This window comes from Bufo bufo, chromosome 6, assembly GCF_905171765.1.
Source record: "Bufo bufo chromosome 6, aBufBuf1.1, whole genome shotgun sequence".
In the NCBI taxonomy this organism is placed as follows: domain Eukaryota; kingdom Metazoa; phylum Chordata; class Amphibia; order Anura; family Bufonidae; genus Bufo; species Bufo bufo.
The window spans coordinates 82,488,775-82,505,798 of NC_053394.1; the positions used below are offsets into that span (position 1 = coordinate 82,488,775).

A 17,024-nucleotide genomic window follows, 5' to 3' on the forward strand; every position below is an offset into this window, starting at 1 on the left:
GGCCCGCTTGGTGGTGGCCAAACCAGAGTTCTCCAGCCACCACTTTGCGGGGCTCCATTTATGAAATAGGTGCCGGTCCCACCACTGTAAGACAATGGGGGCATATCCTTGAGATATGCCCCAATAGTCTGAGATGAGACAACCCCTTTAAGTCTAAGGAGCCTACTCATGATACTGTGATATGTGCTGTGTTCTTTGATTACTTAAATCACTCTATGTAAGTTTGTTTTAGACTTTCCAAGCAACGTCACAGAGGTCTCTGCATGATGAATAAGACGGACAATGTTGTAACATGTTCTCGTCCTGTCATATTCTTGAGTAATACGACACTTATGGGTTGGGCGTCTTCAGCAGCGATTCCTTCACACAGGATGTTTCACACTTCCACCTAGTATCGATATATATTGTACTATGTAAAGTCTTACTCCATTTTTTTTTTCTTTTATTGTTCTTTTATTACATAAAGTCAGTCGACGGTGAGGAGTGGGGATCTTTAAAGTTACAGATCAAGAATTATCAAGATCTACAGAGGACATGGGAATTCTGTACTCTGAGGTATGTCCAAGTTATGTTTGTATGGCCATGAAGTTCGCTGTATTTCGGCTAAGGGTAGATACCGAAATGTCCTGACTCTACTTGGTGCAATTATCCCCCAGTTCAAGTCACAAGACCAATTTATTATCTCCACTGAAGTTAGCCGAGTGTGTCTATTTGTAATCGCTTGTGTAAGATGGAGTGAGCTGTAGCTTTCAATGTATAACCTGTCACAAGTGCGTTCAGTCACATTCTGTACATTACCTACTGCTTGTAATATCTTCCGATCCTGGTGCAGAGGGTAGGTGCTTCATGAGTGTAGGTTAGGCCTACGTCAAGTCATTGTATGTGATATTGGGACCTGGCAAAGTGTTTACTTTGACACCAGGAGGTTGAAGCTATGCTATGGTAGGGAGGTACATTGTCTAATCATGCATAATGATCTGAGGACACCTGCTTAGCAGAATGATTGCTAAAAACTTTTTGACATTTCAATTTATACTCAATTGAATATTAGACTGAGATATAGACAATATGTGACTGCAAAAAAACTAGCACTGAAATTTGGAAATGGTGTATTTTGGGAAATATGCTGCAAACAAAAGACGTGTTATTTACATCCGTCCATCTATCCACAAAGCAGTGTGGAAACCATGCTTAGTACATACTGTAGAAAGTTATGCACAGCTTCTATATGGACTACTATGTGGGTATACATAAGTGAAATCCCCCCACACCTAACTCCTGTAAATGTGGACCCATATAGTTGCATCCATGGGCGTAACTATAGCCATAGCAGCTCCCATGGTGCTATTATACATATATTCAATTATTGCTACTTATGCTGCCGTTTTAATTTTCTCACACTAGGTTGGGAAGGGCCCATCTTATTTTGCTATGGTTCCCTTTGAATTACAGTTACGCTCCAGGTGGCATCCAAATATTGTACCTACAAATGTCCATTCTAACGGAAAAAATTTATTGAGATGGTGTTTCATACACCAATCTTAAAGGGGTTATCCAGGAATTAATATTGATGACCTATCCTCAGGATGTGACATCACTGTACATCAGTCACATGGCCTAGTTGCAGGTTATCCCCATTCAAGTCAGTGTGGCTGAGCTGCAATACCAAGCACTGCCACTATATACAATGTACAGCTTTGCAAGCACCCGGGAGGCCGCCACGCTCACCAGAGCTCCTGTGAGCACCGCAGCTTCACAAAACAGCTGATCGAAAGACGCAAATTTTAGTGCAAATATGACCTGCATCAATATTTACTTTACTTTCCAAATTTACAGTATCGGCTAGTGTTGAGCGAATCGTAGACTTCGATCAGAATTTTAAGGAAAATTCAATTCACCAAAAAGCCGAATTTCTTTGTGCTTTGTGTTAGTGAATTGATTTTCCCAAACTTGCCTCATCCATTGGCTCGCAACGCGCTGGCCCCCGCCATCTTGATTAAAGATCTCGCACAAAATCCAGTGCGCCGGCTGACTTGATGATGTCCTAACGGGCCACGCAAGATTTCGTGCTAGATCTTCAATGAAGATGGCAGCGGCTGGCTCGTCGTGAGCAAATTGATGAGGTAAGTATTATTTTATTATTATTATTTTTTTTATTTTATACCCGATTAATGCTATCAGATGCCTCGTTTATGTATGAACCGCTCTCTGTCATTACACCCACAGCTTAAAAAGAAATGCGCTTCTGGACGAAGTAATTTGTCACGAAGCAAATTCATTTGTAAAATTCGGCGAAGCAGCCGTATCGAATTTTTTAATACTTCGCTCAGCTCATGGTATCGGCACAATGTAGCCTTAATTCAACTTTTTGTTATTTAGCCCTAAGGTGTAACAGGAAGCCTACGTAATGATCACAGGCAACATGTGAGTCACTTCTGAACCCATGAATTTATTTACAAATGATACGTTTGTCTTTGGTGTGATGTGAGGTTCCTCCGATCAATCACAGGACCCTATAAACACAGCTTCATTTCATGTGCTTGCACTCTATATGGGGGGATACGGCTGCACTGGGACACATGGCTGGTCCTGTAATTAGGAGTTTAGTACTAGTACCGGCCTGACTGCCATGGATATAGACTGTTAATATTGAAATAATGTAATACAATAAAATATTACATAGCTTTAGGTCTTTTCCAGCCATACCAAAAGATACAAAGGTTTAAAAGAAACTAATAGTATTGATCGAGCACCAAGTGCTCTGGCCGAACACATCAGCACCCGAGCATAATGGAAGTCAATAGGAGAACCCCAGGCACCCCCTGCTCGGAAGAGAAGAGGGTGTCTGGTTCACAATTTTTTTTCAAAAAATTGATGGAAAAGCCATCAAAATGGTTTGGAAACAGCATTAAGAGGACAGCTGGATGCGTCTTGGACTCCTATTATCTATGACATACAATAGACAACCACACAAAGGCTATATGCCAAAAGCCAGGTATGTGGAAGCCAACAATCTACCCATGAGACAGATGACAGGCTTAGTCAGCATACCTTACAATGGCAGCCTTGTGCACTATGAGACATTTCAAACCAGCTCTCATCTGACTGAGAGCCAGTAAGCCTCAAAGTTGCTTCACATCTGTTGGATGGCTTGGGTGGACCTGCACACCTAGATCAATATCATTAGGGTGACAACAATTTTCTGATTGTCCTAACTTAATATTCAATAACCTTGTTATATAGTTTTGTCATGTAAAAACAAATTAGCATAAACATGGGCAAAATGAGCAGAATCTGCCTTGTTTTTCAGCTGAAAAACCATTTGCATGGAAAATTCGTGATCTACACTACTCATGAACAGTGCCATCTATTGGATTCATAGTCTTGTCATAAGATGCTCAGTCTCCCATTGACTTTCTTTGTATTAAATTGTACTCGAGCACCCGCAGTATTCGGCCGAGCACTGCAATGTGCCGAGCATAGCGATGCTCGAGCCGAACAGCAGTTCGCCGAGCATGCTCGCTCAACACTAGAAACTAAAATATATGTATAAACATGTACATATAAAAACATACGTTTTGCACCAGAGTTTTGGTAGAAATAGTAGTAGATTTTAGGCACATCCTATTTACACTAACAATTTGCGACTTTCTCACCTCTTGACAATTTTGAAAAGTATTGAGTAGCAGTGGGTGGGGCCACCAGGAAGGGGCGGGGTCAGCAATTTCCAGACAAATTTATTATTAGTAAAGACAGAAAATGGCCTAAATTACAGCACAAATCTATTCTACTCTAGGTTCTAGATTTCAGTTACTGGTTTAAAGAAAAAGTGGCATAGATGCCCATAGCATACAAAGGAGCTCTGGAAAATGGAAGGTGGAATGTGATTGGCTGAAATGGGTAACTAAGCTGTTTTTTCTTTACACCAAATTTCCTAAATCTACCCCTATGTCTTTTGAAAAGCCCAGGATGGACCACATTTTTTAAGAGACATACTTCTGTTTGGCATATTTTACCATAAAAAAAGGATGGTTTAAAACTGGCGCAGGCTCTTACTTGGCAATTTTCTGAATTCCCTTAGCAGTGAATGGAGAGATCTGTGCCGGTGCAGCCTCCTCTCCATTCCTTGTGACGCATGGCAGTGACCCAATCTTAAGATAGGAGAAGGTCCCAGAGGTGGACATTTATGGAATATGCACAAGATAATGTTCAGATGGGACATCCCATTTTATTAATCTCACCCAAAGTATAATTTATGCGCCCTCATGTAACTCTTCTAGTAAAGAACATTATAGGGGTTTTCCGAAAGTTCTGCCCCAATGACCTACCCTCTGCATAGGTCATCAGTATTTGATCGGTGGGGGTCCAACTTTCAGAATCGGCTGCTTACATTAGCGCCATAGACTTCTTGCACCTTTCCTTAGGCCATGTGACTTCACATTCATTGGTCACGTGGCCTAGGCGCAACTGAATGGGGCTGAGATACCAAGCACAGCCACTATACAATGTACGGCGCTGTGCTTGGTGAGCTGCGAGAAGGCGACGGCGCTCACATGAGCGTCAGAGCCTTCTCAAACAGCTGATCGGTGGGGGTCCCAGGTGTTGGACTCCCACTGATCAGATACTGATGACCTATGCAGAGGATTGGTCATCAGTTTATAACTCCTGGAAAGCCCCTTAAAATTATGATTTAATAACAATATAAAAGTTTTGTATGACAAAGACGTAAGAAATATTTACTTCTATGGTTTCTGTTGGGCAACTCTAGAAGAACAAGTCAGTCACCTAACGATTGATGTTGTCTTCATTCCTATCTACATGCCATGTCACACCACAGAGTTGTTCTAAGGAAACCCATGAAAGCGCCCTTTAGTATTTTTGCCTGAGAAGGAAACAGATTTTTTTTGTTACAGAAGGAATGTAATGTGCCGAACTCAAGGCTGGAAAACAAAGCTGAGATTTCTATAATTTCATACAATTACAGTAGTTATTGAGAGTAAGGCTAGGGAAATACAGTAAGGCTATGGTCACAGTGGGGGAGATTTACTAATGAAAATTCACCGCCGTTCACCGGTATTCTGGTGTAATTTCTGCAAAAGTGTATCAAGTATCTTGGACCCCTTTTTTGGCTTGTCCAACAAGGAATGATTGTGGTATAAAGTATCTACTAACTAATAGGTGGTATAAACTTAGACTAGACTGTGTAAATGAGCACCACATTTACCCTCCAGCATCATCCACCTGGATAAATCTGCTGCATCTTTAGACTGTAAGCTTACATGGGGAGATTTATCAAAGACTGGCATTTTATGCTGGTCTTTTGAAATTTCCTGTGCTGCTGGAGGATGCACCTAATTTATGACGAGGCTCACGCCTTATCATACAGTAAATAAGGTGGATCATCCGGCAGTCTATGTGCCAGAATAAAAACTACGGCAACTTGGAGCTGCAATAGATTTCGTCTTCATTTGCACCTGAAAAATGTGTGGGACCCGCTGGAAGTCACGTCCCCTTTTCAGAAAGTGTCAAGGGTGGCACACAAATGCCACTTGCATCAACAGTAGTCAAACATTTTAAAAGTCACATAAGCCTCACTGTGTTTGGTGTATGCATTCAGAGTATCCGATGGGCACTAAGATGGATAGGTATTTGCAGGTATACCTTTCATTTAGGGTACTTTCACACTTGCAGCAGAGGAATCCGGCAGGCAGTTCCGTCGCTGGAACCGCCTGCCGGATCCGTCAAAACGTATGCAAACTAATGGCATTTGCAAGACTGATCAGGATCCTGATAGATCTGACAAATGCATTGAAATGCCGGATCCGTCCTTTTCCGGTGTCATCCGGAAAAACGGATCCGGCATTAATTTTAAAAAAAAATTTTTTTTTGCATGCGCAGACCGGAAGGACGGATCCAGCATTGTGGTATTTTGAATGCTGGATCCGGCACTAATACATTCCTATGGAAAAAAAATGCCGGATCCGGAATTCCGGCAAGTGTTCCGGATTTTTGGCCGGAGCTAAAACCGTAGCATGCTGCGGTATTATCTCCGTTCTGAAAAGGCAAAAAGACTGAACTGAAGACATCCTGATGCATCCTGAACGGATTGCTCTCCATTCAGAATGCATGGGGATATGCCTGATCAGTTATAGAGCCCCTAGGACGGAACTCAGTGCCGGGAAAAAGAAACCGCTAGTGTGAAAGTACCCTTAACTGTACAAGAACAGTCTGCTGTTTTTCCTGTACAATGGACCACTACAAAAAAGACCTCCTGTATACTTTGCAGTATATGTATTTAGTTTTCTTGTGCATCAATGGATGACATGTGCCACAGAATGACAAGCAGTGGCATAATATTGCGACTTTACTTAAAGGAGCACTCCCATAAAATGTTTTATTCTCTGACCTGTTAGAAAGGTGCATGTTATAAACTGTAGTGAAGGTAATTTTCTTGCCAGTGACTGTATTGGTGAGATATAACCTCCTGATCCTCAGCTGTGTCATGTGACCAACACTCTGACTCTCCAAATAACACAGCATCTTATGTGTGGACAGGAAGTCCGTTTCTCTGTTTTCCTATCGGAGGCTTAATGTCAGTCTCATAGGAATGAATAGAGAAGTAACTGACTTCCTGTCTTGTGCCAGTTGAGGCAGAGTGTTGCTCACATGACACAGCTGAGAATCAGAAGGGAGGTTATAACTTACAAATACAATCACCGGTAAAAAGATTACCTTCAGTTTAAATGATGAACCTTTCTAAATGGTCCACAGAATAAAGATTCTTTAATTTATAACTGTGCATGCACTGGTGTATAGTACCAAAGTTAGCCCCATAACACAGTGTGATGCTATTGCAGGTTAAATCACAATCCTACAATTAAAGGGATTTTCCCACTTTAGATACTTATGCCATATCTATAGTATGTTCATAGGTAAGAGTCGCACCTCTGACTCTCTTACTGCAAACCTTGAAGGTTACATCTGGTGCTGCTAGAAGCAGACCGAATAGTCTTCTATTATTGCAATGCATGTCCTATGACAAAGGTGTATTGCTTCGAGGGGAGATTATGGTCTGTACAGAGACATCACATACTAGCACACAGAATGCAGACTCCTCTATGCACACTGCTTTAAGATATTCTGTGAAAAATTTAAATCCCTTAAACCTAAAAACAGGTTGGACCGGTTTTACAAAGCAACACTTCCTCTGAGTAATTTGAGTTTTAAAGAGTGTTTATTGGTTAAGAGACATCACTTGGCACAGTCCATCGCTGAGATCCCATGCAGGGGAGCAAAACGGCGATATGAAAAAGGGGGGAGAATGATAGACACGAGTATCAGGAGGAAAAAACTAAATCGTACAGTTCTCACCATCTGTAGGTGGACTAAAGTAGTACCATCAGATAAAACAATGATATTGTAGTGTAGGGATTCCTGTATTCCTGTATTTTACCGTTATGGTCTCTAGAATTGTTCTGCATAGGTTCTATTTTTACATAGATCATAATTGTATTCACACGATTCAGTACTGCACTAATAAAAAGTGTGGTAGATCTCGTTTTTTGGTCTGTGTGGATTTTAGATGCTATTAGTAGATATTGCAAAAGTTTTAATGTTGTAGGAAGTTTCTGGGCATTCGTGTAAAGGTTCAGTTTGTGTACAGCTTAACTAGGAATATTGACAATGCAAGAGCAATAAGCCATTACAACTGGGCATACAATATACATCAGAAGGTATAATAAAGAATGCTGGATTTTTAAAAAAATCTATGAATTTTTGAAGGGACCATGTAGACCCTTGTGTAAGGCCTTAATGGAAGTCATTGTCCACTTCTATTTTCCCACAAGATCTGGAGACGATGCTTCATGTGCTGCAATAGAACTATAATGTCTGTTTGTGTTTGAATGCCTGCAGATCTTGCACATGGCAATGCTTTTCTCTTCCAGCACTGTGGAGAAAAACTGCTTGCATAGTGCTAGCGGCAGCTGAGCTTGGTCTTGTACTTTTTGAGCCTGTGCCCCCAGTATCAGTATCAGTTCCCGAGCTGACCATAGTAGAAGCAGATTCCTGGATATTTTCTGAAAATTCTGGTCATACATTGCCTTTGCTCTTTATTGCCGCCACCTCGACCACCACCCTTCTCCTCTGATGTCACCTAAGTTCCAAATTTGGCACCCAGGTCCTGTCCAACACACAATTATTGTCCTTACCCTCCCCAACACTTTTATCAGATTGTGTTAATATGTCATTGTGGGCTTCCTGGCCCCCCTCCTAATTTCCTGCTCTGTATTTTCCCCAAGAACCACTGCCCCTACTGCTATGACCATTACCACCACCGCCAACATAGCTATGCATGGGGTCCCCACCTCCCCCTGAACATCCTCCTCACAGCAGTCCAAACGCTGAGTGTTCTCAGACAAGTCATCAACAAGAAGACTCTCTTAAAGTATCTTTTCTGGCGCCAAAAGGGGGAAGAGCAGGAGGAATGCCATGACCCCTGGCTTTAAGGCACAGTGTCTGACTTGGGGGTGAACTTGACATCATCTTGTTGTGACTGAGAGGAGTAGTGAGCCATCCAGTCCACAATCTCATCCTCTTTGTCCTCAATAATAATGTGACGCCTATTGGAGGGAGAACTGTGGCCTACAACTACTACAACTGACTGGATGGGTGGTGCTGCTACTGCTGTTTGCCCTACTACCCACATTCTGACTCTTGGATGATGAGGCATGGGTCTTGCGTTTTGCACTCTTCCGTTTACCAGACTAGCAAAAAGTGTTTCTTTTCTGTAATTTAAGGACAGAGGCACAATTAAACCACAATTAAAGGGACTCTGACAGGCCCAATAAGCATATTTAGGTATATATATGACTGTACAGGTCTTCTAAAGTGTATTAAAATCATATAGGTATACCCCCTGTCCACCTTATAAATACAGTAAACTGATGTTTTATAACCTGGTAGAATCGTCTTTTTTCTGCCCAAGGGGCGGCGTTATATCTCCACTTGCGCCCAGCCAGCCTCCCCCAACTGCCGTTTGAAGCGCCGCCCAGCTCATCAATATTCACTTCGCTGGGCGGCTACTACTGTCCCCGACTTTACAAGATCTGGCGCATGCCCAATACAAACCTATGGGCATCGGACTCTGTCTCATCTTCAGCGCATGCGCCCGGCACCCTCACTGGCTGGGATCACATTGCGCCTGCGTCCACTCTGCATCTTAGAAGGCGCTTCAGCCTCTGCGTTCTGCGCATGCGCCGGGCACTTTTCAGAGCAGCGCTTCAGAGCGCTGCTCTCAAACACCTCAGAAGGGGTTAATACTAGTGCGGCCGACCTCCAACTCTTCGCTCCGCCCTCATTGTCTGTGTGTACACAGTGTCAGGGACAGTAGTAGCCGCCCAGCGAAGTGAATATTGATGAGCTGGGCGGCGCTTCAAACGGCAGTTGGGGGAGGCTGGCTGGGCGCAAGTGGAGATGAAACGCCGCCCCTTGGGCAGAAACAAGACGATTCTACCAGGTTATAAAACATCAGTTTACTGTATTTATAAGGTGGACAGGGGGTATACTTATATGATTTTAATACACTTTAGAAGACCTGTACAGTCATATATATACCTAAATATGCTTATTGGGCCTGTCAGTGTCCCTTTAAGGTGGAGTAAGGTAGTAATTGAACTAAAAGGGGCATTCCTACCTAGACATTTAAGACCTATTGGCAGGATATGCCACAAATATCTAATAGGTGTGGGTCCCACCTGTAGGACTCACTCCTACCTTAAGGCCCCTTTCACACGTGAACGCATAGCACACGCACTGAATCCTGACCCATTCATTTCAATGGGTCTGTGTACATGAGCATTTTTTTCACGCATCAGTTCTGTGTTGCGTGGAAAATGCAGCATGTTCTATTTTCTGCGTTTTTCACGCAGCTCTGGCCCCATAGAAGTGAATGGGGCTTCAGTGAAAAAACGCATTGCATCCGCAAGCAAGTGCAGATGCGATGCGTTTTTCACTGATGGTTGCTAAGAGATGTTGTTTGTAAACCTTCAGTTTTTTTATCACGCGCGGGAAAAACGCATCAAAACGCATTGCACCCGCGCGTGAACAACTGAACGCAATTGCAGACAAAACTGACGGAACTTGCTTGCAAAATAGTGTGAGTTTCACTGAACGCACCCTGAGCGCATTCGGAGACAATCCGTCATGCTTGTGTGAAAGAGGCCTAAGAGATGAGGCCCCATCTCGCATCACCATGAATGGAGAGGTGTCCACACATCTGTGGCTTAGAAAGCTTAGAAATATACCCCGGTATGGTACCATCTTTTAGGCCCCTTTCACACGGGCGAGTATTCCGCGCGGATGCAATGCGTGAGTTGAACGTATTGCACCCACACTGAATACCGACCCATTCATTTCTATCGGGATGTTCACATGAGCGGTGATTTTCACACATCACTTGTGCGTTGCGTGAAAATCGCAGCATGCTCTATAGTCTGCGTTTTTCATGCAATGCAGGCCCCATAGAAGTGAATGGGGTTGCGTGAAAATCGCAAGCATCCGCAAGCAAGTGCGGATGCGGTGCGATTTTCACGCATGTTTGCTAGGTGACAGTCTATTCACTGTATTATTTTCCCTTATAACATGGTTATAAGGGAAAATAATAGCATTCTGAATACAGAATTCTTAGTAGGTGATCAATTGAGGGTTAAAAAAAAATAAAAAAATTAACTCACCTTCTCCTCTTGTTCGCGTAGTTCCCGGTCTCTTCTTTACTTCTTAAAAGATGAACTACTGGCTAGGACCTGTGGTGACGTCAGATCACATGCTCCAATCACATGGTCCATCACTACGGTGGACCATGTGATTGGAGCATGTGATCTGACGTCACCAAAGGTCCTTTAGCCCACAGCTCATCATTAAAGAAGTAAAGAGACCGGGAACTACGCGAACAAGAGGAGAAGGTGAGTTAATTTTTTTTATTTTTTTTTAACCCTCAATTGATCACCTACTAAGCATTCTGTATTCAGAATGCTATTATTTTCCCTTATAACCATGTTATAAGGGAAAATAATAACATCTACACAACACCTAACCCAAGCCCGAACTTCTGTGAAGAAGTTCGGGTTTGGGTACCAAACATGCGTGATTTTTCTCACGCGAGTGCAAAACGCATTACAATGTTTTGCACTCGCGCGGAAAAATCGCTGGTGTTCCCGCAACGCACCCGCACATTTTCCCGCAACGCCCGTGTGAAAGGGGCCTTATAGCTTGCATGAGGGTGACGTGTTCCTCAGTAATCAGAAAAAAACATGTATTTTTAATAATGGCTTACAGAAGTGAACATATTGTAACACACCGGAGTGGCGTTACCACTCCTACACCCTGCTACTATCTTTAATGGTCTAACCTAAATGCCATCTTATGCATTTTTGTCCAGGTCCTATACTCTGTGCATTCCTAATCTTGTTATGCAGCTGTTTATTACATGTAACATGCCTGGTTCACCAGCAGTGCAAATGTCAGAGCTATAGTTAGAGAGAATGGAACTAACTTACCCCCTCTGGGCAGAAGTGGTCCAATCCTTCTTCCTGCCGGAAGGGTGGGGCAGAAATTTCCAATTAGTTCTAGTTCTAAGCTAGACAGGACTGGGTATGAGCAGAGCACCCTAAGCTCTGCCGGCTATGGAGAAAGATGTCTGGAAGCCATAGGGGCCAGAGGAATAGTTCTTCGGCCACCATAAGAGAAATCAGCAAGAGGAAGAGTTCTTCGGCTGAAGATAAGTTTTACTGAGTGTCAGGAGTGGAATAACAGTCGACGGCATCCCATTCAAGGATACCAGAGCAGATCAGAAGTACAGAAACCAGACTAAAGCAGAATTTAGCGCAGCATAAAGAAGGAAAACAAAGTAAGTAAGCAAGCCTGTCAATGCAACAGAGAGAAAGAGCAAGCAGAGTTATTGAAAAAGCCTGCCAGTTTATGCTAAAGCCTGCTGGGACCAAGACAAAGCTTCAGAGCCAAAGCTTGGGGTCTGGCAGTCTCCAGGTAGGAGCACCGTGACATAGAGACATTTAGGCCACACTACACCACTCAGCATTCCGACTACACCGGGGGCGCGATAGGGGCCCTGGGGGCGGCACGTTGCTATATGTTTCATTAAGTAATTGCTATATATGTTACATAATGGAAGGATACAATTAACCTAGCATGAAACCAGCAAAATAAGAAGGATGTGCACAGTACTATAACTGGAACGGTAATGATACACCTAAAATAACTTCTCCACGGTGTGCATCAATAAAATTTTGGCTATATATTTAGTATGGCATCATACTTTGCTATAAAATGACATAATGTTCCATTAATTAAAAGAAGAGTCATATGGAATGAGGATCCATGGTTGCTCATGGAAATTAGCAATACAAATCACGTAATATCCAGAAAATGAAATTATTTAAATAGATTTTGGTTAAGGGGATTGTGCACATTTGGGGAAAGGGGGGAAGGGGGGTGTTGCAGACCTGTGAAGGGGAGCATATTTGCCTGCTTCCCAGCACTGGCTCCTTCTCTTCCTGGCTTCTCCATTCGGCTCCCAGGATGTAAACTTATGTTTTTGACGCTGCTGCAGCCAATCACTGCATTGACCTGCTCCCTAGGCTTGTCAGTGACTGAGTTATTTCAATGTCTTTAACTGAGGTCCTTGACTTATTTATCCTGATTCCTGACCAATCTGAATGACAACTTTGGCCCTACATGACACCAAATTCTTTACACTGACCATGTGCATGGTGTCTCAGAGGTTAGAAATGGCATTGTTGCCTTGCAGCACTGAGGTCCTGGATTCAATTCTGATCAAGGGCAATGGCATGGAGTTTGTATGTTCTCCTTGTGTTTATGTGGGTTTTCCTCCAGGTACTCAGGTTTTTATCTTCGCTTTTCAAAATCAAAAGATACTGATCGTTAAATACAGCCAGGTCCATAAATATTGGGACATTTACACAATTCTAACATTTTTGGCTCTATACACCACCACAATGGCTTTGAACTGAAACGAACAAGATGTGCTTTAACTGCAGACTGTCAGCTTTAATTTGAGGGTATTTACATCCAAATCAGGTGAACGGTGCAGGAATTACAACAGTTTGCATATGTGCCTCCCACTTGTTAAGGGACCAAAAGTAATGGGACAGAATAATAATCATAAATCAAACTTTTACTTTTTAATACTTTGTTGCAAATCCTTTGCAGTCAATTACAGCCTGAAGTCTGGAACGCATAGACATCACCAGACGCTGGGTTTCATCCCTGGTGATGCTCTGCCAGGCCTCTACTGCAACTGTCTTCAGTTCCTGCTTGTTCTTGGGGCATTTTCCCTTCAGTTTTGTCTTCAGCAAGTGAAATGCATGCTCAATCGGATTCACGTCAGGTGATTGACTTGGCCATTGCATAACATTCCACTTCTTTTCCTTAAACTCTTTTTGGTTGCTTTTGCAGTATGCTTTGGGTCATTGTCCATCTGCACTGTGAAGCGCCATCCAATGACTTCTGAAGCATTTGGCTGAATATGAGCAGATAATATTGCCCGAAACACTTCAGAATTCATCCTCCTGCTTTTGTCAGCAGTCACTTCATCAATAAATACAAGAGAACCCGTTCTATTGGCAGCCATACATGCCCACGCCATGACACTACCACCACCACCATGCTTCACTGATGAGGTGGTATGCTTAGGATCATGAGTAGTTCCTTCCCTTCTCCATACTCTTCTCTTACCATCACTCTGGTACAAGTTGATCTTGGTCTCATCCGTCCATAGGATGTTGTTCCAGAACTGTGAAGGCTTTTTTAGATGTCGTTTGGCAAACTCTAATCTGGCCTTCCTGTTTTTGAGGCTCACCAATGGTTTACATCTTGTGGTGAACCCTCTGTATTCACTCTGGTGAAGTCTTCTCTTGATTGTTGACTTTGACACACATACACCTACCTCCTGGAGAGTGTTCTTGATCTGGCCAACTGTTGTGAAGGGTGTTTTCTTCACCAGGGAAAGAATTCTTCGGTCATCCACCAACACCACAGTTGTTTTCCGTGGTCTTCCGGGTCTTTTGGTGTTGCTGAGCTCACCGGTGCGTTCCTTATTTTTAAGAATCTTCCAAACAGTTGTTTTGGCCATGCCTAATGTTTTTGCCATCTCTCTGATGGGTTTGTTTTGTTTTTTCAGCCTAATGATGGCTTGCTTCACTGATAGTGACAGCTCTTTGGATCTCATCTTGAGAGTTGACAGCAACAGATTCCAAATGCAAATAGCACACTTGAAATGAACTCTGGACCTTTTATCTGCTCATTGTAATTGGGATAATGAGGGAATAACACACACCGGGCCATGGAACAGCTGAGAAGCCAATTGTCCCATTACTTTTGGACCCTTAACATGTGGGATGCACATATGCAAACTGTTGTAATTCCTACACGTTCACCTGATTTGGATGTAAATTCCCTCAAATTAAAGCTGACAGTCTGGAGTTAAAGCACATATTGAATTGTGTCGATGTCCCAATATTTATGGACCTGACTGTATGGCATATCATGAAGACAAAAAAAACAATGCAACAGCATTCTGCGAACTCAAATAAAGTACAATAATGCCATAATTATAGAAATTATTCTGGTGCTTATGATACGTTCATTTATATAAAATTTTGATTCTTAGCAAATACATTTTGTACAAAATTGTTTGTGCCTGTCCGCCAGCGTCAAGACGATCTCTATAGGACGGAATCTGTGCTTTTCTCTAAATTCTTAATAAAAAATATGTGATTTAAATGTCTGTGGGGGAAGGACACTTGGACCTCCCACTGTTCATCAGAGTTAGAGAAGAACAATGGCCAGAATTCTGGCGTCAAAAAGTTGCAAAAAAGTGCTTTAGTGACTTTTTGCATTTGTGCAAAATTTAAGTGATTACGCAAACTTTTGCAACTCTTTTGCACTCGCTTGAGCAAAATTTTACTACTTTTTGCACTTTTACACCACGCTCCAGTTTTGTAATGTGGGTGGAAAGTGGTTGTGGTTAGCTATGTTAATGAGTTTCACTCCAGATTTATTATTGAGACTTTTTTTTTTTTTTGAAGTCGCAATCTCACTCTAGGAGGTGGGTGGAGTAGGAAAACTGGAGTAGCTTCTGTAGACAAAAGGATAAGGCCTCATGCACACGATCCGCAAAAAGCTGTTCCGTGATCAGTTTCCGTTTTTGTTTCCGTGTGTCTTCCTTGATTTTTGGAGGATCACCAGACATGAAAAGTGAAAAAATAATCTAAGTCAAGTTTGCCTTGCAAATGATAGGAAAAAAACGCAGACGACAATCTTGTGTGCCTCCGTGTTTTTTCACGGACCCATTATCTTAAATGGGTCCGCGAACCGTTGTCCGTGAAAAAAATAGGACAGGTCATATTTTTTTGACGGACTGGAAACACGGATCACGGACGCGGATGACAAACGGTCCATTATCCGAGTTTTCAACGGACCCATTGAAAGTCAATGGGTCCGCAGAAAATCACGGAAAACAGAACAACGGACATGGAACACAACAACGGTCGTGTGCATGAGGCCTAAGGCAAATTTATTATCACAAGCTCCTAACCCCTGAAGACACCACATTTGTGGTGAAACATGTCGGGGGAGCTTTGTTTGTTATTTTAAACACAAGAAACATTAGGGTTGTGGAGAGCTGAGGGGTCGACCTGCAGGCGTCCCCCAGCATTGATAGTGAAAAACTCTGATGAATAGGATGGGGGATAGCTGGGAAGAGAATTATTAGGATTAGAATAGCTCTACCAGAGCAGGAAAGAATACTAAAACCCAGAGCTGATATTGAAAGAGCAAATTGAAACAAAGTAAATAGAGTATTGAAACAGCTTGCTACATTGGCAACAAAAGTGTTGCTAAAGATAAGCGATTAACTCTCAGCACACCGCAGCCATTGATATTTGATATTATGGAGCGGTGGTGTGTGTGAGTTAACACAACCCCCGTTATTACTAAATCCATACCCAGCTATCAGTACCACCATTATATGGAAAAGATTTGAGAAAAAGAAAAAAACAAAACACTAATATAGTTTTCTTGGGCTTTTAATATTACCAAAGGCATTTTTGAGAAAATAACACAGATAAATATATAAAATATGCCATACGAGAGAAATTAATTCATTCTGTGTTTATTTTAAAGAAATATAATAAAGGTTATTTTTTATTTTAAAGGAAATATAAATAATGTGGGCCTGAAACAGAATCGGTATAGCTATTAGCTATTGATGTGTGTTCATTTTCAAAATAAATTCTGGGCCAACAAGGGTCAATTTTTTCTATACATTTATTATCAAGTAACATGAGGCACTTGATAAATGTGGCATAAAGCACTCCAACACCAACTCAAGCAAAACTGACTTCAAATATTCCCCTCATGATAAATTCCCCCCAATATGTTTTTTATGGAGCTCTAACTCTGATTTTGATGAACTTCAGGAGGTCTGGGTGTTGCATCCATAGTACGGGCTTCAAAAAACACCTGTATAACCATTTTATGAAAGCAGCCTTAGGGTCCATTCACACGTCCGTAGTGTATTGCGGATCCGCAATACACCAGGCCGGCACCACTATAGAAACGCCTGTTCTTGTCCGCTATTGCGGACAAGAATAGGACATATTCTATTTTTTTCGGGAGTCGTGGACCGGAAATGTGGATGCCGACAGCACAATGTGTGCTGTCCACATCCTTTCCGTCCCTATTGAGAATAAATGGGTCCGCACCCATACTGCAGGATTGCGGAACGGATGCGGACCCATTCTACGGACGTGTGAATGGATCCTTAGAGGGGTTGTCCAGGAATAAAAAAAATGTCCCTGATATCTTAAAGGGGTTGGCCACCCTGTTAGCACTTATTAAAACTATAAAGAAAGTAGGAAGATATTACACTTTCTAATATATCTTCTTAGAAAGATCTGCCTGGTTTTCCTGCTATCGGCAGCCAGGCC

The 17,024-nt window shown here is 42.4% G+C and overlaps 1 protein-coding gene across 1 annotated transcript in view; it reads left to right on the top strand.

Annotated features, from left to right (window-relative positions):
- Window positions 1-349: 349 nt before the first annotated feature.
- Window positions 350-17,024, top strand: part of ANKRD22 (ankyrin repeat domain 22) — a 56,003-nt gene continuing 39,328 nt past the window's right edge. The window contains exon 1 of the mRNA XM_040436315.1: window positions 350-555. Within this exon, the coding sequence (XP_040292249.1) occupies window positions 535-555 (21 nt within the window). The 5' untranslated portion in view covers window positions 350-534. The remainder of the gene's footprint in view (window positions 556-17,024) is intronic.